This window comes from Echinops telfairi, unplaced genomic scaffold, assembly GCF_000313985.2.
Source record: "Echinops telfairi isolate 266 unplaced genomic scaffold, ASM31398v2 ScPeMD7_70;HRSCAF=299, whole genome shotgun sequence".
Lineage (NCBI taxonomy): Eukaryota > Metazoa > Chordata > Mammalia > Afrosoricida > Tenrecidae > Echinops > Echinops telfairi.
The window spans coordinates 49660683-49684193 of record NW_022103968.1 but is presented as its reverse complement, the minus strand read 5'-3'; the positions used below and the strand labels follow the sequence as shown (position 1 = coordinate 49684193).

The following is a 23511-nucleotide window of genomic DNA, read 5'->3' as shown; positions in this document are numbered from 1 at the left end:
GGCCTGGAAAGGAAAATGGACCTATACCCATGAGAATACCAGGAGGCTTCAAAGAGTTGGTGGAGAAATTCTATTGTCTTTCAATTCCTTTTTAGTCATGATTTGTGAAGCCCCATCATATGTAGCTTTGGCGAGGATAGTTCTCCATATGTATTTACATATGCTGATAATATAGCCATCGATAAAGTAGAGCAAACAGGGGACATCATTCTGAAAAACTTGTTAGGCATGACCAAACACCTTGAGGGAATGAATTGCTGAGCCTAGGGATTCAGAGTTGTAGTCTGGGGACATCAAAGTCAGTTAGCCTAACAGAGTCCACAGAGAACATGTTCTACCTCCGAAAGTTCTGGGTAGTGGTTGGGGTTTTCATAGATCATCAGTGGCCAGCTAACGTGCAACTTGTCTGGAGCCAAGAAGAGTGAAGAAAATCAGACTCACAGAGGCAATTAGTCAATGGACTACTCAGTCCTCAAACTGCATGACCCTGAGAGCAGAAGACCTAGGCGGCTCTTAGCGACCACTCCCAACTGTTCTGAAAGGGGTCACCTCTGAAGGTAGAGGTGGAGAAAAATGTGGAACACATTTCACAATATAATGTTAATACAGCTTACTGGTCAGAGACTGGTATAAGCTGACAGTATGGCCCTCAGTCATCCTCAGGCCTGGAACTAACCTGATCCCTGTGGCTCAGTTTTTACCCAAATGGTGGCTAGGTCTTAAGGTGAACATCAGCCCTGAGAAGGTTCACACTCCTTGGCATAATCAACCATTTAAGATGAGAGGTTCCGCACTTGTCCAGGGACAAAGTTCACGTGGCAAGAAGGTTTGGGGATGTGTTTGGGAGTGGGGGGGCGCGGGCTGGGCGGGTGATGAGAAATGTAAATGAGATATAGGGATCAACATGGGATATAAAAGTAAAAATAAAGAAAATGACCCCATTTGAAATCTCTGGGGAGAATGAGAATGTCTGGGGTTGGGGGCTGCCTGGGAGTGCACCTCTTTAATGGACGTCTCCCTCCTCCAGTGATTCTCAAATTTTCATTTACGTGTCTGAGCCAGAGCAGCAAGGAGCTTTGATCGTGGATCATCAGGAGGTACTTCAAACATGCTCCCTAAAAGGTCCATAAAAACAAAAATAATATATAATGTCAGCCTCTAATTGCCCGTCTACTGGGCTGCATATTGTGCTGGTATACAATAATGAACAGTGAGGGCATGGCTCCAGCTTTTATGGAATTGGAAAGAGCTAATATACAAGTGGACAAATAAAAAAGCACAAGAGTAAGTCAAAAAGTGTAAGTATGGAATGATAGGTGCCTTTATGAAACAAAGATCACAATGTGACGCTGTTGCTTCTCAGCATAGCCCTCATCTCGGTCTGTTCGCTTCTGGACATGCATTCCCACTTCCCTCGTGCTCCCTAATGAATTCTGTGACCTCTGATTCATCTGACCTCAGCACACCTTCAGGGCCTCAGAATGCGTTCCATGGAAATATTCTTTGAGTTTTAGGAAGGAAAAAAGAAGTCTAAAGGGGCAGGATCAGGAATGTAGGGTGGATGTGGTAGGGTTTCACAGAATTCTCTCACAGGATCAATCCTGCTAACCCACAGAATGAGCGGGTGCATTGTCATGATGGGGAAACTTTCCTTGTGGAAAATTCCCTGGCCTTTTTCTCATTAGTGCAAGTTTCCATTTTCTTAAACTTTTTTCATACTAAGCATGTCGGATCTTCCTGTGCCTTTCGAGAAACTCTACAAAGATTGCCACTTTGGAAGTTCCCAGAACAGTCGCTGTAACCTCTTTGCGTTTAATATAACTGGCCCAGCAAATCCCTTTGGAAGCCATAGTTTTTATTTTGTTTTGTTTATTTTAGTTTTTAATTTTAAAAATTAACAGTTTTATTGACATATGATTCACATATCATGCAATTCAGTAGTTAATTCATATTAACTACATACAATCATCACCCCAATCAATTTTAGAACATTTTCTTCTTTCTTGTACTCATTGTTATTGGCTCCCCATTTCCCCCCAACCTCCCCTACCATACTCCCGAGAAACTATTAATCCAGTTACTATCTCTCTAAATTTACCTATCCTGGATTTCATATACAGAAAAAAACATACAAATAACAACAACAAAACGAATAACAATAAAGTAAAAGAGATAAAATCCTCAATTGAAAATCAAACAGAAAAGATTAAAAAGCAGAACAAATGTAAAATGAGCCACAAGGGAGATCAAACGATAGATGCTAAATTTTAACCTACCTGCATCTCCGATTATCCATTTCCAGTGCATTCAGCATGATACCAAGGCGCTTCACGTCCCTGGTGTATGGTCAGATGGGATGCAGCAGCTGTAAGCCATAGTTTTGATCAAACCTCTGTCTTCTTCTTGAACACAGCCCAATGAGACTCAAAGGGTGTGTTACCCAGGGAGCAGGTCCTAGCCACCCTTGGTGCATGCAGAGATGTTTCAGCACATGCTGCTGAGAACAAACTTGTGGATGTAGAAATGACAACCGTAGAAGCCACACTTTTTGACTTATCTTCAAATCATAGTGAGTTTTATGATGTGAATAAGTAAGAGAGACACCAAAGGACACTGCTTAAATAAGGTCATTGGAGTGACCTTAGGTCTTCGATGGAGCTAAGACTTCAATAATAATACAGCTGAACAGGCTCTGAATAGGAGGTAGGGGGCGTATATTCAGAAAATATGGGTGTTTAGAGAAGGAGAGTGGTAAGTGAATGTATGGATGTGTGGGGACCCAGTTGGAGCCCCCATTTTGAGGTTTCCTAATTGATTTGTTTCATATCACCACAGAGCATGTGTCTGGGATAAATGAGAAGTGAAGGGGCACCAAACCTTTTCTAGAAACTAAATCCAGGTGGCCCCTGCTCTACAGCTGGTAAATTGCAGACGGCGCCACTTTAAAATAATAGTATTTCCCAATCCAGCCTGTGTAGGTGTTATCTGTTCCCACCGAACTAAAGTGGGCCCTGGGTAATTGCAGATGACAGAAAATGAGTATTTTCTAAAATAAGTAGCATTTTCTCCATGATGTAAAAGAGAAAAATTAGCTTTGGGAAACCACAGGTAAGTTCTGCAGACTCCCCTCTGCTTCTTTCTTAACTGGAAAGAAGAGCTGAGGAAACAGATAGTGTTGCGCTGTCTAGAGGATCCATTAGCCGTTACTCCATTTTCCTTTAGCTCCATTCACAGGGACTTCGGAAATACACCTGGGAATTGCTAGCATCCTGCCTCCAGAAGATGTGCTGGAGGCAGCATCACAGGGAGCAGAAGTCTTTGTAAGAGGAGGACTGTGTTGAGTTAGGGCTAGGACCACAGACAGATAATTCCTTTTTTCATTTGCCTGCAGTGGGAAAAGCACGGTCTCACATTAAAGGTCAGGGAGTCAGGCAGGATTGAATACTGAAACAGCTGGCTAGTCTCTCCCCAGGATTGTAGGTTTCTTCCCTCCATAGCTCTGTGGAAATACTGTCATCGTTGTCTTGATTTGTTTGCTTGCTTGTGACCCGTGTCTTCACTAGGCTGGAAACCCCCTGAGGAGGGGCCGCATCTGTAGATTCATAGCAGTATGTTTGTCCCCATACTCATAGCTGCACTTGGACACAGGTGCATGGTATGACTGTCAGTAGCCTGCTGGTGGTGGGAAGCTGGGGTTCCACAAAGCTCAGCTCTAAACGACATGCTCAAGTCTCTTGTCAGCTACTAGAAGCACATGCAGGTCACAGGGACACACACCGGTAAAGCCCTTCCCCCAACACTACTCTGCCTGCGTTCGGTCCGTTCCAAGTTGGTCATTGGAGTATCCCTTCACGGTTCCACCCCAACCAGGGTGCCCTTTCCTGCTGATCAGCAGCTTGTCCTCGGGCCATGGCTTGTGAGGCGGGGGTGGCGTGGCGTAGACCACCACGTGGGCTGCAGTGTGTCTTAAATTCTATGTGCTTTTGCAGAATGCACAGTGTTTTGTTTTTCTGTTCCTTGGAGGTCTTTTCTTTCTAGACCGTCATCCTCCCTCCTCTATTCCACTTTTCCACTCCCCCTTCCCTTTCCTTCCTGTCCTGTTAACCTTAGTTCTTTCTAGCATCTCAGAGCGGGATACACCAGAAATGCCAGTTTACCTCTTTTGGCACTTGGAGTCTTATTTCTGCTCCAGTGTGAGTACCAGTGAGAGAGGAGATGGCAACGGAAGATAGAAAACAATCCAATCAGTGAACACAAGCTGGGTCGTAAATATTATATCTCCCTCCATATGAGAGCCATCAGGCCTCTGAATATGAACCATGGCATACTCTGTGTACCCACTCTCTGGACCCACCACCTACGTACTGCCTTTCAGTCAATCCAACCTATAAGTGACCTTATAGGACAAACTAGGAGTGCTCCTGAGGGCTTGAGTCTGCAAATCTTTATGGAAGCCTACTGCCTCATCTTTCTCTTGCCAAGCAGCTGGTGGCTTGAATCACCAACCTTTGGGTTTAGTGTATAACCCAGTGCCCCACCAGACCCCTTCCTTATCCTTAATGTGATGAACTGTCATTTCATTTTCTTTGCTATTTTGTTGTGCTTCAGCAACATGTGGCTTAGTTCCAGAAACGGTCCAAGTGCTCATTCAGTGCCAGATTCTGCGCATTCACCCCAGTCTCCTTGCATTTGCTTTCCCTTGCTTTCAAGTTGGAAGGGAGCTTAGAAGCTCTGTATCCGGAGGCACTTCCTTGGCAGCTACAGGAAGTGAGGTCATAGGAGGGAACACAGCTAGGTCTGCATCTTATGCTCAGTGTAAAGTCTGGTCATGCGTGCCCCAGGGCCTGAGCTCTTCCCAGCAGCCTCCAAGGTTAGGAGACAATACACATGACCTCGGAGAACCTGGTCATCTAGCCCTTCGGTGTTTGCCATGCCATGTGCCGGGACAGTGCCAAGTGCTTGCCATGACATCTTAGAACAACCCTCTGAAGCAGTGGTCACTATTCCTGTGATTATCTGCTCTTTTCACAGATGAGGAAATCAAGGCTCGAAACAGCCAAGATACTTGCCCAAAAGGAGGCACACAGCACACTGCAGGTCTGCATGAACTTAAAGCCTTTTTTGCTTCGTAAAATAAACAGAGTGTAGATGAGTTTGAGTGATATTGCTGGTACCAGGTCTTCCCTCTAACTGAAGATAGGGATTGGCATTGTTTCTTAGCTTTCAGGATGGTTTATTTTGAGAGATTCTTCTGATTTCCAAGGTCCTCTAGTAGGAAGCAGTCCCAGAGTCCTTCGATCTACCGCCCAGTACTTGGTAACCCCATCTTTTCAGAAGCTTGTTCCCCTTGCTCCTTCCGGACTGCCTGTTGACAACCCGAGGCTTCTGCTCAGCCGCTGGACAAGCGTCTCCAGATAGGAAAGGCGGCCGTAAAATTGGAAGGGATCTGGAAGGTGCTTCAGCTGAGCTGGGGTCTCTGATGGAGCAGCCCCTGAGCTCAGAGAGGTTGGAACCAGATGTGAGCACCACTGTGTGCTTAGGCACCTGATGCTTTGAAAGTTGACAAGAAATAACAGACTTTTGTCATCTCTCAAGGAACAGTTTAAAATATTGCTGTAGGATCACATTTGCTCACGTGAACAGAATAAATGAGCTCTGCATAGGCCTTGCATGTGTGGTTGGCTGTGTGTGGAGAGGGGCATGGGGAGGTGAGGAGATACTGGCAGAGGAGGTGTGTGTGTGCGATCAGGTGTGAGTAGGTCTGGGGTACAGGTTGGGAGCATGTGTGGAGTGAGGTGTGAGGGGGGGGTTGGCTGTAAAGGCTGTGTATGAGGGTGCAGGGTATATGAAAGGTGGGATGTGATTATTTGTGTGGATGATAGGACAGAGAGCATCAGGGGGTGCATTTGTCAGGGTGTTGGAGGGTGGGATATGGGTGCCAGGCACAGGTTGGAGGGCATGTGGAGCGGGAAGGGTGTGCGGACGTTTGTGGATCGGGTATGGGGGTGCAGGGTAGGGTGTTAGAGTAATGTGTGGGAGTGGGGTGAGCATCCTGGGGGTGGGAATGGAGGGCTAAGTGTGAATATCAGGGATACGCTATGTGGACCATGGGGATGAACGGGAAGGAGTGAGTGTGTGTGTGGTGTGGGGATGGGGCATAGTAAGAGGACCAATGTTGCCCTCCAGATGGCTGCTCTGGGGGTGGGGGGTGCTTGGGGGAAGCGATGCTGAGCCCTGCCTGAGGGGGAGTGGGGGGCGGGGCCGGGGACAGCACCGGAGGGGACAGACAGCGTGACTCGCTTTCACCTGGTCCAAGGAACAGATTTGCTGGGCGTCTGCGTCACAGCAGGATGTGTGCGTCAGTCTGTGTGACTTTGCGCTTATTAAGAACCATGGGGGAGATTTTACATGAGAAACGAAGGGGACCGGTGGGAGGCTGTGCTGGGGGCGGTGAGAGGTAAATTGCTTCTGCCTCAGTGGCTCTGCTACAGTAGGGGGGCAAGGTTATCTCTCAGAACTCTGCTCTTGATAAACAGCAACTGCAGTCCTGCAGTGGGAGAGAAGTAACTTTAGAGTGAGCTCTCTCTCTCACACACACGCCCCCCAGATGCAGATGGTAGGGGGGGGGGGCGCGGAGCCCCTCCCAGAGGCCAAGCTCCCTCTGCAGCAGTAACTCCTTATGCGCTGCAGTCTGCTGCACGCTTTGCAGTGGGGGGACGATGGCTTTTATGAATGGTCGTTTGGGAGGGGCCTCATGTCATCAGCGTCTGATGTCAGCCCAGTGAATGAAATACTTGCAAGGCGTAAAGCCTAGAGCAGTGGGGCAGCAGACACCTTCGCAGCTAGTTCTCCGGCTGACGAAACCACGGCCCCATGTGTCACACACCGCTCATCCATAGACGCCGGGCTTTGCCGGAGGCAGGAGCGGAGGCTGCCTGTGGAGCCATGCGCATCTGACCCCACACCGCCAGTCTCCCTCCCTCTGCAGCCGCTGGGCCCGCGGCCCTGGTCCTGTCCAGCCCTGGAGAGAGGGGCTTGTGAAGCGCTGGGGTCCCGCTGCCGGCCTTCAGGCGTCTTCAGAGCCAGCCCCATGTTCTGCTTGTGCTGGCAGAATTCCTTGCTGAAGCTCCAGGCCCTGGAATCTGACCTGGGCTCTGCATTTCTGACCCACCAGGAAGAAGCCGCTCAGGTGCATGGAGGCAAGGACCCAGCCCCAGCCTCGGCCCCCAGTGTGCTTGCAGACCCGGCAGATTCCGCAGGTAAGAGGCATTGGGGTGGGGGTGGGGGTGGGGGTGCACCTTTGTCCTTTCCAGGTCTGTCTGCCTCTTGCTGCTTCAAACAGAACTTGTGCCTCTGTGGGTAACGGTACCAGGTGCCACATGAACGCCAAAGAGGTGCTCTGGGGGCACAGGAGTCGCCGAGAGGGCACTGGGGGCAATGAGGCTAGGGTGCTGTGAGGCAGAGCCTTCTCTCTAGCTCAGGGCCAAGGCTCTGGTGGAAAGCACCCCTCCCGCTGGCCTGTCTTCATTTTCCAGTGGAGTGATTTATGACAAATGAGTATGTGCCTGTTTGCCGTCATTGGACTGAGATGCTCTATGCAGTCTGGAAATTGATGCTACCTTTGAAGTTAGGTATGGATTGGGTGTGTGTGTGTGTGTGTGTGTGTGTGTGTGTGTGTGTGTGTGTTAAGCATCCATAAGATGACCCATCAACCGATGGAGAGCAGACAGGCGTGGCAAAGCTCATTGTAACTTTATATGTTCTTGTCTGTCTCGGATTTTTTTTTTAAGCATTCATCTCTGTATCAAAAATCAGAATGGGGTCTTACCTGTAAGCTTCCCTGGCTTTAATCCCAGGGACGGTCCGTTGTCTGGCCAGCAGAAGGCAGACTCAGTGCTCCCAAGAAGAATCAGGAAAGAGACCTTGAGTGGAAATGAGAGCACATCTTTGATTTTCTAACCCAAATGGGTCAGAGGTTTGCGGACTGGTTAACGGGTGGATGGTAGACAGGCACTTTTGATCTAGGAGTTGCCCTTTTTCTATGGAAGTTGATAGAACAGAGTTGCACAGGGAACTGCTTTCTGTAGTTTTAGCAACGAATAATGCATTTAGGACACTACTATTCAAAATGATCCACGTAACCTAAGCCGGTAAAAACCACTGTCTCCCTTATTTTAATGTAAATTAATAATAGTGACAAATGATACTGACAGTAGCTACAGTTAAGACTTGAAGGCACTGTTCTAAGCACTTTTTATGTATTACATTAAATCCTCAGGATAAGTAATGCAATAATCCTATCTTGCTTTGATAATAAGGATACTGGGGCCCAGACAAATGACTAACTCCAGGTGACTAACTGCTGGTAAATGGGAGATTATTTCCACGTGGATGCAGGTGACCAGTAGCCATGTTTTCTAGAGAGGTTCCCTGCTGTGCTGGCCACTGGTTGGAAGGAGCTACATGTGAAATAAGGGTTTTAAATCAGATTACTAGACATTGTCATCTTGCTCCAACCACATATTCCTGTAATCAAACAATATATAAAATACATAACTTTGAGTCAAATAATAATTAGCCCTTAACTTACCTGGTCCTTGTCGATGAGCTACGTCAGTGCCTGGCAAAACAACAACTCAATAAAATAGCTGTTGCATGTTGGAAATAGATTTTTTTTTAAATTCATGACTTTTACAGTGTGCGTGTCTCCTAGTCTCCCTCCACTCCCCCACCCCTCACCCCAAATCAAGAAACGGTTTGATAGACAGCAATTGCAACAGATTATTACCACTGGCTGCACATTGAAAACAAATACTGGGCTTATGTTGAGATTACTCCCATCTCCCTTTCCCCTCAAATATATTTTCATGACAGGGTAAGTGTCAAATGGCAAAAATGGGCAGAGGGTCCCTTCCAGAGTCAGCTTATGGGTTGGATGCTTGAATTTCCAAATATAGAGAACCTGTAGATACATCGGGGTTGTCCCAGAGCTCTCGGAGTTGTTCTGAGACATCTTTGAAGACATCCCCACGTGTGCATGCTCATATTTGTATGTGTGTGGCTTGCGCTCACCAGGCAAGAACAGCTCAGAAACGCTCGCACGGATCTCACCCACCCCGATGCTGTTCCTTCGCAGAGGTCCTGCACACGGACCACTCTGGCTTAGCTGACGCTTATTCCGGGAAACTTCATGTAGCGAATGGAGGGGACCCTGTACTGCTTTGTTGGATACGTGCTTCTGATTTTCCGATAAAACCGTTTGACAATGTAAAAGACACCCCCCCCCTTCCTGTTTTCAGAGAGCTAAGGAATCTTCATAGGGCAGAGTAGAACTGCCATTCTTGGTTCCCAAGACTGTACATCTTTAGAAAGCCTCCTCTTTTTCCTTTGGAGTGACTGGGGTTTCTTTTCTTTCTTTCTTTACTTTCTCAATCCTTTTATTGGGAGTTCTTCCAGATGTGGTAACATTCCATCGCTCCATCACCTCAGTGTTGTACAATTGGTACCGCAATCAGCTTCAAACCACTGGCCTGGTGATTAGCAGCCTAACACGGAACCCACTCCACTTCCGGGCTCCCGAGGAATCAGCATCGCCTCAGGGGCTGTGAAGTTGGGGTTTGTGAGGAGCCTGCTTTGAGCAAAGATACTGTCTTCATGGAGGGGTCTGGGATGCCACTTTTACAACATCAATTATAGGATAAATTGGTCTCATGAACTTCCAAGAGTCACTCTTAGCAGCTGTACGTTTTCTAATTAGTGTCTCTTAGAAGAGGAAAATTTATGCTATTTTATATCAGGTTTCTTAACTCAGGGCCTGTGAATGGACTTCCACAGTGATCTTTGAACACCTTGAAACTGCAGGGTTTATTAAATGTAAATTCCTGGTGAGAGGATGATAAATTGCATAAGTTGAGCACAGATGGTCATAAAAGCTTATAGTAATTAAAAAATAGGTTTGTCTTTCAAGTCTAGCATCTAGCCTGAGTCTTGCATGTACATAAATATTCAATAAGTAATGCTTGTGTCAATTGTATAATGAGGACAACACCCCTCAAAAGGCCAGCAATATTATTTTTACAGCATGCACTACAATTAAAGGCAAACGTTTATAAATATAAATTGGTGTCATTCAAATAAGGCTCAACTGAATTTAAACTTAATATTGGCACAAGGTAGGAGCCCCGGTGGTATAGTGGGTTACATGCTGAGCTGCCAGCTGCAAGTACAGCAGTTCGAACCCACTAACTGCTTCACAGAGGAAAGGTGAAGCTTTCTGCTCCTGAAAAGATTTTCCATCTTGAAAATCCATAGGGGCAGATCTATTCTGTCCTATAGGGTCATTCTCAATCAGAATTGACACCTTGGCTGTGTGGGCTTGGTTTTCTGGTTACGGCATAAGTTAAATAAATGTTGTATCTTCTGTGCTGGGCATCTGGCAGGATGGTCATCTCCGTGAGCAAAGTATAGCGGGCTCTGTATCTAAAGATCAAAATGTGAGGTTTCATTTAGGCTGTGAGTTGCAGACAGTGGTTTCACTTGGTGACACATTGCCCGAGATGCCCCCCATCGATAAATCCATAAATTATGAACCTCACCTGCAGTAAGACCCAGTTCATGAGTCCCCTGAGGGGCCCTGGGTTGTAGAAAATGCCCCCAAATCTGTCCGTATGTTAGAATTACTTTTAACCAGGGAGCCTTTTAGACATGGCGATAGTTAGGGCTACGGACTAGAGTCTGGGGTGAGTGCTATATAATGTTTCGCAAGCATACACAAGTAATGGGGAGCCCCGGAGTTGATTTAAGTCTGAATCAACTCCGTAGCGAGGGGTGGATTTTTGGATCCTTCGAGGAAAGCCCCTTTTGGGCAAATGCTGTCACCAGAAGTAACCAGAGCCCTACGACCAGATAGAACCAAAATGTGTTGTCTTCAAGTCAGTGCTGATTCAGAGTGATCCCCAGTGCGCTTCTGAGCCCATTACTGTCGACAGGAGTAGAAAGCCCAGCTCTTCTTCTGCACGAGCTGCTGGTGGTTTTGCCAACCACGTGGACCGCAGCCCAACATGTGACCCCTACACTATCTAATTCTTGTATTCTAAAATTTGATTTTAAAAATTAAACTTTCTATTTCCACAAAAGCCTTCTGGCTACTGTTGATCATTATAGGACACTCATTTAGTATTGAAGGAGCCCTGGTGGTGCCATGGGTTAAGTGTTGAGCTGTTGACCAGTCCGTTGGCATTTTGCAACATCTTCTGCTCCCTGGGAGACGCGTGAGGTAGTCCATTTCCATAACAATGCACAGCCTTGGGAACCCTATAGAGTCGTTCTACTCTGTTCTATAGGGTTGTTATGAGGCAGAGTTGACTCTATGGGTGTAGTCTGCAATTATTCCTCTAAAGTACTCTGCCTGGTCCAAAGAATTGTCTTTCTACTGTGGAGATGCTCAGAATCCAAGTCTGACTGCCTTACTCATCATTCGACACGATCAGTTTGACCAGTGGCTCCCATTTACCTGGGAGTGTGTATAAAACATAGGTTCGGTGACTCCCACCCTAGAGAGAGAAGATATGAGACTCCAGGTTTGAAAGGTTCCCTTGGTGTTGCAAGCAAATATGTGAACACTTGCTAGCACAGAGGGCCCTGTCAGGCGGCCATGGCGACATTCTTGCTGCAGGTGAATCTGATTCGATTTTTGGATCAGGAGTCTTTCGGGTGGCCTCTCCGCCATGTCACACGTTGCTTTATCATCATCTGCAGCAGTCCCAGAGGCTCTTTGGAAGTCAGGGGAAAGGACTGCGGTCACTTTAACTTCAGGTGCAGTCCATGATGCCACCAGGACTCCAGTTACGTATTTCTCCATGAATCCCAACGTGCTCTTCGCAATTTCACATTTAGGGCAATTTTCTTTCAGGTACAGGGCTGAGAAAAACCAGGGCCTCACCTCTGCTCACCACACATTCAGAAGAAACATCCACATCCATTCTGGCTTCCCTAAATGGAGGGAAGAGGCTCCCTGTGAGGATATAAACGCCTCACTTAGGCAACCAGAGATTCCACCTGGCTGCTGGCTGCTTTTCCAGATGTTGTAACCCAGACCCCATGTCCATGCCTGCAGCCCTTTCCTGGTGTGTCTTACCTGATTTACATAGAGTATTCCAGATAGAGACGGATAGTATTTTGTCTTTTTTCTCATGCATGGGCAGAGGTGTTACAATTTTGTAAACTGTCACCATTGAGCAGACGAGGCAAAGTACACCTGGTCTCTTTCTGTGCATTTTAACAGCATGGGAATCCTAACGATCTCAAACCATTGAATTCCTGCCTGAAAGTCAATATGGGCACACGAGTGTCTTATGAAACAATGAACAAAATCATGATACTATTTAGGATTCTTTTCCAAACTATTTCTAGCGATGCACAGCGTTTTCTTGCCTGCCCTCACTCTTTTCCCCCATCATAGTAATATTTGACAAAGGCTCCCCAAATCTCATTCCCTGTCAAATGACTAGTTTAGCACTTCTCGCTTGTCAGGAAGAGACTGGTTCTTTTCCTCTAACCATTACCAACAGGGCAGCATCAGTCATCTGTCCGTGCCAGCCTCTGCCTCGCTCGTGAACTTGTTCCTGTGGTCGCTTAGCAGTCTGCTCTTTGAGACAGAACCACGTCATCTGCAAAGTTCAACTTAGCACTCTGCACTTCCTCTTCTGTGCCTTTCCCAAAAATGTGAAACAGGATTAGCCCAGGATCCATTTGCCATGTGCATCATAAAGTTATTAATTCCACTCTGCCATGTGTTGCATATTGTGAAGCGGACTTTGTATCCATTGCAAATCATGGGGTCCACTCAATCCTCATTTTGTGTTTTGTTTGTAAACCACTGCTTGGGTGAAAAGCCATAGACATCTTGAAAGCCCACGTTCTGCTTGTGGACCGTCTGGCTCAGAAGCATCATTTCTTACAGAACACCATGTGCTCTCTGGGCGACCATGGCTAGGCTGTGGAACCTCTCCATGCCTCTGTTCTATGTTCTGGAAATTAGTAGTGCCTCCTTCCTTAAGATGGGTGTGGAATGACATGGCACCATGCATGTGAAGTTCTTAGCACATAAAATTCTCAAACAAAACCAACTGTCACCCAATGGCAGAGACTAGAACTGCCCCACTGGGTTTCTAAAGCTGTAAAGTTTTACAGAAATCGACTGCCCCATCTTTCTTCCACAGACCAGCAGGTGTGTTTGAAATACCTGCCTTCTGGTTAGCAGCCAACTGCTTTGACCTTGAAGCCAACAAGGCTCCCCTCATAGTCTACGGTCAAGGCTTAGACCAGGTATGGTTTATTGGACACTTACCACAGCCTATGAAGGGAGCCCTGTCTCAGAAAGCAGAGGAGCAGTTCTCTTCTGTTTGATACAGTCACTGTGAATCAGAATGGACTCTGTGGCCGTGTGTGTGTGTGTGTGTGTGTGTGTGTGTGTGTGTGTAAGAGAGAGAGAGAGAGAGAGAGATATGCTGGGAGTTCTTACTGCATTCCGCCACTATGAATCACAATAGACTCTGGCCATGGTGTGTGTGTGTGTGTGTGTGTGTGTGTGTGTGTGTGTGTGAGAAAGATGCTGGGAATTCTTATTGCATACAGCACTTATGCTGCCTTTCCTCCATTTAAAAATGCTGGGCTTTATCGTTAGAGAGCTATACTCTATCATAATTTTTAACTGTTCTTAAGGTGTGGAAACGACATTGAGAATGGTTTGTTCTCTAGGTTTACCTCTAACATCTCCACTGTGATTGACATTACACTACTTCCCTTAAGCAAAAGGCACTTATAAGCAGCAATAATCTTTAGAGCTGATGGTAAAATAATTACCACCTATAAAAGTTGAAATGCTTGTTGTAATAAAATCTCTTGTGCTCCCCCTATGACATAATTTAACTTCATAATTCTTCTCTGATGCTTTTATCACCACCTTCATAGTTTGTGAAGGTGGGAGCTTCGTATCAACCCCTTGATCTCCAAAGGAAGCAATTTTTAAAGTGCTTTCATAATTTATAGATGACAGGGCAATTAAATGAGCTGAGGCTGTTCCTACAATTGCTTTATACCAGAAGGAAATAATCAATCCCAAGGCCCCCAATTCTGGGTGATTAGTAATTCTTTCTTTAGTCAGTTCTTAGGTCAGGCTAAGTGTTGGGGTGTCTTGTATCACTCTGGTTGTCCTTCCCACGGCTCTTTATAAATGAGGATCCTGCGTGTGGAAATGCTTGTTTGGTCACAGACACGGCAGCTGTTGAGTAGATGACACCATTGTCTCTGGACTTTAGAGCCCACGTTTAATCTGTTCTTTCCTTTGTTTTAATGGGCTTTATTTCTAAGAACATGGTTAAGTGTACAGACTATTGAGCAGATGGTTCAGAGTTTCTGTATACCCTTGTTCCTGTACACACCGTTTCCCCTCTATTACCCCAAACCCATACCACACCCACTGCTACAGAGTCCACTCCAACTGAGGGTGACCCTACAGGCCAGGCAGAACTGCCCTGGGGGTTTTCTGAGCCTGTAACTCTTCACAAGAGTAGAAAGCCTCATCTTTCTCCTGGGGAGTGGCTAGTGGCTTTGAACTCCAGCCCTTGTGGTTAGCAGCCCAACAGGGAACCACTATGCCACCGGAGCACCTATATTGTAGCCATAAAAAACAAACACAAAACACTGCCACAATGGGCGTGTATACACTTGAGATAGTAATTCTTGACGATGTTCTCCAAAAGATTTTATTTTATTTTTTTATTTTTGTGATTAGTCCTTATGCTTTAATTATGTTCAATTTGCAACAATGAACATACACCCTGCATATCAGATATTTACATTATGATCCATAACAGTAGCAAAATTACAGTTATGAAGTAGCAACGAAATAATTTTTTTTTAATGAGCCTTTGAAAGATGCTACCACTTCATTGGTTGGAATTTCCTCCCACGGTCTTCCAGTTAGAGTAAAAAGGTCAACCTTTCCTTCTGCTTCTCAAGCAAATCTGTTTATGAATGGCAACTCCCTTTGGAACATGACCGTTTAATACCTGTACCTCTGAGGCCATCGATTGTGCAGAAATCGACTAAGAGACATGGGCGGTTCCTGCGGCTGAGGGGTGGGCAGCGTCACCGCACCAGCTCTGTCCCTCTGTTGCAGTGGACAATGTCTGCTCCTTCCTCCGCCGATGGGGCTCTGCCCCCGAGCAGAGATTAGTCAGCCTGGTCGTCCTCTCAGCAGTTGGCTCCCGGTTTGTGACTCGGGGAGGAGAGAAATGAGATTGCTTACTGGCCATTTCCCAGGTCTAGTTCTCCTTTGTTCTCTGACAGGAGGCCTGTGGGCAAAGGAGTCGATCCTGATGTACCAGAGGAAAGGGGAAAGCTCCATCCAGTCACCTCCAAGATTTGTCTAGAAGATATCCCCCCCTTCCTCCCACGATTGGGCACTGTCTAGCTAGTGTTATCCAGAAGCTTCCTCCAAGAATATAAATTATTCCTGCTTCAGATGCACGACAACAAACTGATGCAAAGAATGCATGGCTTCGCGTTTGTAGTCCACCACGCCCCTGGGAAACTCACGCTTTGCCTGTGCTCAGCCTGGGTCGTGCTGCGGTCACCCCCAGTTCTCGTTGGCACCGAGCCTGTCCCAACTCACCACAACCTCATGTTTGTCAGAGTAGAACTGGGCCCATCTCTCAGAAGTGGACCTGAGGTGCTGCTTGGTGGACTGGAACCTTCAACCTTTTGGTTCGCAGCTGAGCTAACTGTTCGCACCACCCTGGACCTCTGTAGCCCACTGTACAGTTGCGGTTTAGGGGCAACGCTGCAAATGTATGCAGACCTCTGTCTTCCAGGGACCAGAAGAGCTTACCTCCCTTGGACGTGCCCCCAAACCTGCTGGCTGTCACTTTACCTCTTCTTCTCACCCACGCCTGCCATGACGGTGTCTCTGCTTTCTTTTGCTTCTCGCCCAGGCTGCTGTTGCCCTGTTTCTGTCATTGTCATGCCACCCTCTCGTCCCCTGTCATCTTTCCATTTAGTGATCTCTGCCTGCTCCTGCTTCTCCCCTGGGGACTTGCCTTTGCTAAACTGCCATGATGTGGAATTAAACCCCATTTGAGATATTTGTTGAATTTCAGTTTGCTGCTTATATTGATTAAATCCCACATGATAGTTAAAATTCAGACGAGTGGAAACTGTTTACATGTCGTAAAGTTCTATCTTATACATGTTTGTCCAATATCAGTATGTTTTCCCTTTGGTTGCGTCTCAGTTGATAATAACGTTTTCAAGGTGGGAGTGTCTTATTCCTTATTCTATTTGAGACAATGAAAATACTAATAATGTACTAAGAAAGTCTTTTAAATAAAAAAATCACATAAGGTATTATTGGACTTTTAAAAACTACCCGTGATCATGTGTTAGGCTGGGTTTTAGAGACAAATCCAGGGACACTCATATATGTGTAAGAGAGCTTTATATTAAGAAGTACTTATACATCAGGAAAACATCCCAACCTAGTCCAGATCAAGTCCATAAGTGCTACACTAGTTCATAAATCCCTTTTCAGACTCACAGATACAAGTAATGATGCAGAGTGCAGGAAGACCACAGGTACTGGATGAAAGCCGTGTGGGTCTAATGGCAGTGGAAGCATCTCCAGGGCTAGTGCAGGTGTCATACGAAAGTGAAGGAGAGAGAGAGAGGGAGAGAGAGAGAGGGAGAGGGAGAGGGAGAGAGAGAGAGAGAGAGAGAGAGAGAGAGAAACGTTCCTAGTGTCCTTCTTATGAGAAGGCCACACCCACAAGGAGACACCCTCAGGCTGTGATTGACAGGCAAGACTCCACCCATATCTTTTGTTTTTTAAATCACTTTATTGGGGCTCATAAAATTCATCACAATACATAGATCAATTGTGTAGAGCACATCTATACATTTGTTACCCTCATCATTCCCAAAATTCGCTTGCCTCTTGGGTTCCTGGAATCAGCTCATTTTCCTCCACCCCCCTCCCCCTCCCTTCCTCTGACCCGCTCCCACCCATATCTTCTTACGGGTGCCTTGTTGGTCCAGAAAATCTAACTGTCCACACCATCGGCCCTGACACTCGATGTATTTCGCAGATTTAAATGTGATAAACTCATTGCCATCTTGAGCTGATTCCGACTTCCAGTGATCCCAGATGGCGTTTCTGAGATTGTAAATTTTACATGAGCAGCAGCCTCATCTTTCTTCTGTGGGATAACTGGATGCTTTGAATTGCATCCCTGCTGTTAGCACCTGACCAGCAGAGCTACCAGGGCTCCTAAATGTTATGTGCACCGAGCAAAAAAAAAAAAAAAAGGTATACATTTAGGTATAATGGTAATGACTCAACTTAAGGGACAAGATCCCCAAATTGCTCCCCAAGTCCACGATTCCCCGGAATGGAAAATTATGGAAATAAATTTATTTTAAGAGGTACACAAAACCCTGAAACCTGGCTCTGTATTTACCAATAAAACGGACACAAAACACAGCGGCAAGGAGCAGAGAGGGGCCCGAGCCAAGCTTCTTGATCCGTATTGTGTTCTGGCTTTCCGGAGGGATTGCAAGCTGCCTTCTTGGTTAGCAGACCCGGTGCCTAATCTGTGCACCAGGCCTTTTCATTGAAATCAGTTCATTTGCTCCTTCAAAATGAAGAGGAGACTCGTTTCAGAAGTGAGGTGGGAGAAACGTGTGCTGACAGTGGACACAATGAGCTGCTCCCTGAGCACCTTACCGACGAGTCTCCAGGGCCGGCTGGGCACCTCCACCTGGATGCCCAAAGTGCCTCTTGACGCAGCGGACCCGGAGCTGAACTCACCGTTTCCACCTCCGATGAAAGGCTTGGTGATCCAATTCTGGAAAATCTGTCATCTAATACCACAGGAAGTGCTTATCACTCACTTCCCTAACTAGGCAAATGGTATCACCAGAAATAGGACAACAATAAGCATTTATTGATGGATTGTATGCTCTCTTCCCCAGGCGATGTCCTAAACATTGAACACGTTTTATCCTTTTAATCCTTTTCCCGGCAGTTTGAGGTAGATACTGGTATTCCCACTTAAAATATGGTGTGGCATGCACCAGAGAGTCATTAAACGTTGAATGAATGAATGAATGAATGAATGAATGAATTCCTGTTTTAGAGTTGAGGAATTGAAGGTGAGAGGGATTGGGTATTCCAGGTCTTTTCAGTAGGAAGTGGCAAAACTTGAATCTAGGACACCCTACCCCTATCATCTATATTCTTGGGCACTCACATAAGTTACCAATATAGTCCATCTGTCGGCATCTGCAGGGTGCTGCCCTGAAACCCAGCCCTGCCTTCATGATGACAATTTTCCTGCTTCCTCTGTGTCCTTGCCATCTCTAGAGAGCGGTGATGCCTTCGAATAGGGGTGGGGTTGCTAACATCAGGGTCCAGCTGCTCTTCCGGAGACTGACGAGGCTCGCTTCTCCTGCAGACTGACAGCTTCCGTAGGCGTGGGAATCGGCTCACTGGCAATGTGTTTTAGATTGTATTGTTAACTACAACTCTGTGTGTATAATGGACTGAATTCAGAAGCAAGAGGGCTAGGGAACTTGCCTGTACAGTGCCATAGAACTCCTGGCCCCCAGCTCTCTTCTTCTGGGCTGTAGAGCATTATAGGATGGGCCCTGGCAAGCTGCCCAGTCCTTTGGAAGAAAAAGTTTAGTATCACCATACATGGCCTTTTCCAGGTCCAGGCTGGGAGAGAGCAGGGCTCAGGCACTTTCCCCCGGACAGCAGCAATGTTGGCTGTTGGCCTCTTCTGAGCACGAAGCTTAGTCATTCTGCCGACACACGTACATTCGTGCCAGATGAAGGTGATTGGTAGTATAAGTGGGATTTGGGGTAGTAACTGTTACTCCTGTTATTTCTTAGGGCACCTGCCAAGCTAGTGTTTTCTGCATAAATTATTGATAGCACAAGTACTGCTGTCACTCACACCAGCATGCCACACCTTGCCTGTGGTCTGAAGATACTGACATTCAGCTGTTTCCAAGTCTTCCCCAGCCCTTGTGTCCATCTCTGCCCGGGTCTCAGCTACTGGCCGAAGTGCTGCCAGAGAACTTCAAAGGCACAGTCAGAAGAATATCTGCCCCCACAGTCTACAAACCAACAGGGGAAAAGCCCATTGAAAAGACGTAGGAACCTAATCTGACCTGTGATGTTATACAAAGCAAATTGCACGGCAAGCTCCACAGGACAGAGCCACATTCTAAGCCTGATTAAGATTCATAGTGTATGTAGCAAATGGTGATGACTGTTTATTTTGGAAAAGTGGATTTTCAGCTGCTTCTGAGGCTGCTTATTCACCGAGGTACTGTTTGTTTTCTTCCTCCTCGGGGGAAATGGAGTTATACTTTCCACACGTTTGCTGGGTAAAACTGAGGCGGAATTTGTTTGGGCTGCTTCTTGAGTAACACGTTACAGAGCCCCGAGATGGGAGCCCCTTTCTCTCTGCCATGTCCATCCCTCGCCCTCACCCACCTCCACAGTGCCAGGTTGCTTGCCTTCAGCACTGACCTGAGGCGGGAGTTATGGGCTCCTTTGAAGAGTGACATTACCAGTGAGATTTCCTCTACCAAGTGGGTTAGCAGGGGAAATCGTTTGGAGCCAGTGTTGTCTTGTTAGCTTGTTTCTTTGGTTTGGTCTACAATCAAATCCCAGGTAAACTTTTGGTAAAGAAGATGGGTTAATTTTTAATGTGGTTTGGAGTGAGAACCCATCAGGGGCCAACTGGTCATGAAGCCATCGAGGGGGCTCTGGTTTGGGTTCCTGCTTGCGAGGAAGCAGCCATCTCCAGGTCTGGGCCACGGCTTCCTCCCTGCTATCTGGCCTGGCCTGACCCAGGCTGGACAAGAAACCTGATGTTGAAGCCTCATTCGATCCATGGACATGCTATTGGCAATTTAGCTTTTAAAACCAACAGTGACTGCTGCTTGGCATTTTGGAATGTACTTCAACACAGTATGTGAGCCCTTGTGCCTGTCCCCATGTTTTGCAGAGAGAGCTTCTGGTGGCATTGATTTGTACATACCAATGCCTTCTGCATTAGACCGAGCCCCATTTTCAAATGAATTGGTGCTTTTCCTTCTGATCAGCAGTCTGTGTTCATAAGCACAGACCGAAGCCCTGTCTCTCTGGGGCCTTCTCTCCTGGGTCTCTTCCTCCGCCCGCCCTCCTCTCCCTCTTCCTTTGCAGCCCAGTACTCCTTCGCTTCCTCATCATCGCTTTTATTTTCCTTCTCCAGCTCCATTTTATTCTTTTTATTCACTGTACCTTTCTGGTAACATACCCTCTAACATATGCAAATAATAGGAAATGAAGAGAAATTCTGTAGAATTTGGGCTGCTCTGAGTCTGGAGCTCAGGCTGAACTCATTTGTGTTTCCATTCCCCTCCTACCCCCTCGGTAGCTGTGTTACAGTTCCTATCTAGGTTCCATGAGAACGAATATGACAGTGTTCTGAAAGTGTTTATAGCCCCAGGAGGAAGACATGACAAAGAGGTATAATGAATGTTTATGATCTTTATTTAGGAACAAGACAGTCAAAAATGCTCTGTCACCTCTAAGTCTCAATTTGTTCCATTTCCCAGACCCTGCACCAGTCCAGAAAGACTGGCAGAATGAAGCCGGTGATGGACCGGAAGACCACCAGTCTGTCACCCCCAGCAGGCTGCTTTACCACATAACTGATGGGGACAATCCGCTGCTGTCACCGCGATGCTCCATCTTCAGCCAAAGCCAGAGATTCAACCTAGACCCCGAGTCTGCCCCTTCCCCACCCAGCACGCAGCTGTTTATGATGTAAGAAAACCTCATTGCCATTACCCTCGTTTCAGATGGATTTTTCCAATATTGCATTTACAGGCTAGCGTGGAGGGCCTGGATTGGAAAGAGTGGAACCAGAGCTACCAAGGCAACTCCAAGTCCTGACTATCAAAAGCAGTGATTTCAAATGAGAAACGTAACTACCTTAGGCCTACAGGTCCTCGGAGGGAATGGCCATGAGGCATGCGCTCACGTTTGAATGCTTTTGGTCAAGTGACCGGCGTTCTAGGAAAGTGTGCTCATGTAAGCATCACAGGCTTTGTTCTGAGGGACTCCGTGTTCTTTCCATCGCTAACAGTGACGCATTGGAGAGATGCTGAGAAAGCCTGGCACGATGCGCCGAGCTCCAGCCCTTAAGATCTGGAAAAGTAAAAAAAAAAAAAAAAAAAAAAAAGATCTAGAAAAGTGCTTGGTTACCTTGGCTGCCTAAAACCAATCTCCTTGGAATTCGCATTTGGGACGAGAGTGGAGAAGGAGCTCCGTACTTGTAGATTCTTCTTCCCTCTTTTTAAAAAAAGTTACACAACTCTTTTTGATACATAGCTAAAGCTGAAAATTCCCTTGGCTAAAAATATACCCAAGGCAGATCTCCAGTGTCTCTGCATAATTCAGGTTGTTTTTCGTGAATTTATCCAAACCTGAGGCCGTGGTCTGGGCCAATAATTGAATTGTTCTAGGTGCAGTTGTGGGCATGTGGGAGGGATGTGTACACCTTTCTCTGCAGGGACCGACATCCCCTTCGCCAGGTGCTCACAGGCTCCGTGCGGTCAAGGACAGCTGAGCTCTCCTCTGTATCTTCCTTGAGAATGTTGGTTGATGGGGCTCATGCAACCAACGTATTTGAGGATGCTGCCTCAGTAGAGCTGGCTCTTCTTGGCCGTAAATTGGGCTCTTCCGGGCTTTAGGAAATGTGTTTCCTGGACTAAAATGCTGACATTTATATATACTTCTACCCATAATGGAGTTCTGTGACCAGGGGACACCCTGAATGGGCAGATGCTAACAGAGCCATCACATAATGAGCAGTCTTCCGGACTCCTCTGCTGATCGCGGAAGCGTGGCGTCAGGCCTGAGGGGTGGGGTTGCTGATGCTCTTTCCTACCGTCGCCTCCACAGGCCCCGAAGTTCTTCACGAGGCACTTGTGGGGATGCCAAGGAGTCCCACGCCATCACCCAGCTCACCAAGCACATTCAAAGCCTCAAACGGAAAATCCGGAAATTTGAAGACAAATTTGAACAAGAGAAGAAGTACCGGGTAAGGACCCTGGGATTTCAGTAAGACACTATTGTGGTGCAGGTTTGTTTTTTGTTTGTTTGTTTTGTTTTGGCATTGCTGTGCTTCTTTCCATTGGGGGAAGTACAACATCTCTGTTCCCATGGATCAACCAAGAAGCCATTATAAATCGACTTCCTGCTCCTATCTTGTTCTCAGATGCTGTCAGTAGTTTATCGTATTTAACTATTAAGCATCCTCCCCTTCTGACCCCACCCCCTACTTGCTTTATTTTTTAAGGCACCAAATTATCACTGTTCTTGCTACCATCAAATTTTGAAAAAATGTGGTCTTATTTCCCTTTATCCTTTTCCCACGTACATATGATAATCGACTATCAATGACCCAAGGAGCAAATTCTCGGTTCCAGGAAAGAGAGTGAGTGTTCCTTTGGCAGGAAATACTTACTGGTTGAAGGACGAGGGCCTCTCAAGTGCCACCTGTTCAGGCCCCGAGAAGTCCCTCCTGTCAGAGCCCCCGGGCTTCATGCGGGTATTGCAGGGTTACACATTTGAGCCTTTCCTGTTTTTCCCATAAGAAACCACCAACCTAGGTAAGTGTCCTGAGAGCCAGTGCAGATTTTTATTCCGTCCCTCTTATGGTAGTCAGAATGCAGACAACAATCAGATCGTGTAGAATTACACAGACCGTGGATCTTTGGCCGAGGGCCCAGAACTGCTTTGTTATTGGAATGAAAATAGACTGGGAAATAACCTCTTGTACATCTTGAAATATGTAAAGGCTCACTACGCTCATAGGGAAGCAATCAGGTGGCCCCTGTGGGTGTGGAACAAGTGTGTGACCATAAGGTGAGATGGGCCGTGTCTACTCTGCTGTTCTCCTGGTCTGTGCTTCCCACGGAGATTGAATTATGGTCTTCCATCAAATTTGATCTCAAATGCACCAGAAGAGGGGTTTTGTAAGGACTGGTTTTCGGTATTGCAAAATGGGGAACAGAAATCAGATGGGCTTGATAGACGGTCTTGGTCACAACTTCCAGATTTATCGTCTACGACAGCCACTGCAGGGAGTAGCCCTGCTCCATCTTCTAGGGCTGTCGTGGGTCTGAATGGGCGTAAGGGCAGTCGGTTTGATAGGTTTGGGGTCAGATGGCAGGAGAGGAGCCCTGGTGGTGCTCTCCGGTAAGCGGTGAACTGCTCACCTCATGGCCAGCAGTCCAAACCCCGTTGCTCCATGGGCCAGCGTTGATGCTGTGTGCTCCTGTCAAAATGGACAGCGAAGGAGACCCCATAGACGGTTCTAAGAGTCTAAATTGCCTCAATGGGAGCGGATCGGGAATAGAGCAGGAGGGGGCTTTAGGTTAGGCCTTTAT

The 23511-nt window shown here is 46.8% G+C and overlaps 1 protein-coding gene across 2 annotated transcripts in view; it reads left to right on the top strand.

Moving 5' to 3' along the window:
* FAM13C (family with sequence similarity 13 member C) overlaps nucleotides 1–23511 on the top strand; it is a 153036-nt gene that overhangs the window by 108223 nt on the left and 21302 nt on the right. For both annotated transcript variants that reach the window (XM_045291628.1, XM_004701101.3), the window contains exons 6-8: nucleotides 7175–7259; nucleotides 20671–20881; nucleotides 22022–22160. In XM_045291628.1, coding sequence (XP_045147563.1) covers nucleotides 7175–7259; nucleotides 20671–20881; nucleotides 22022–22160 — 435 coding nt within the window. The remainder of the gene's footprint in view (nucleotides 1–7174; nucleotides 7260–20670; nucleotides 20882–22021; nucleotides 22161–23511) is intronic.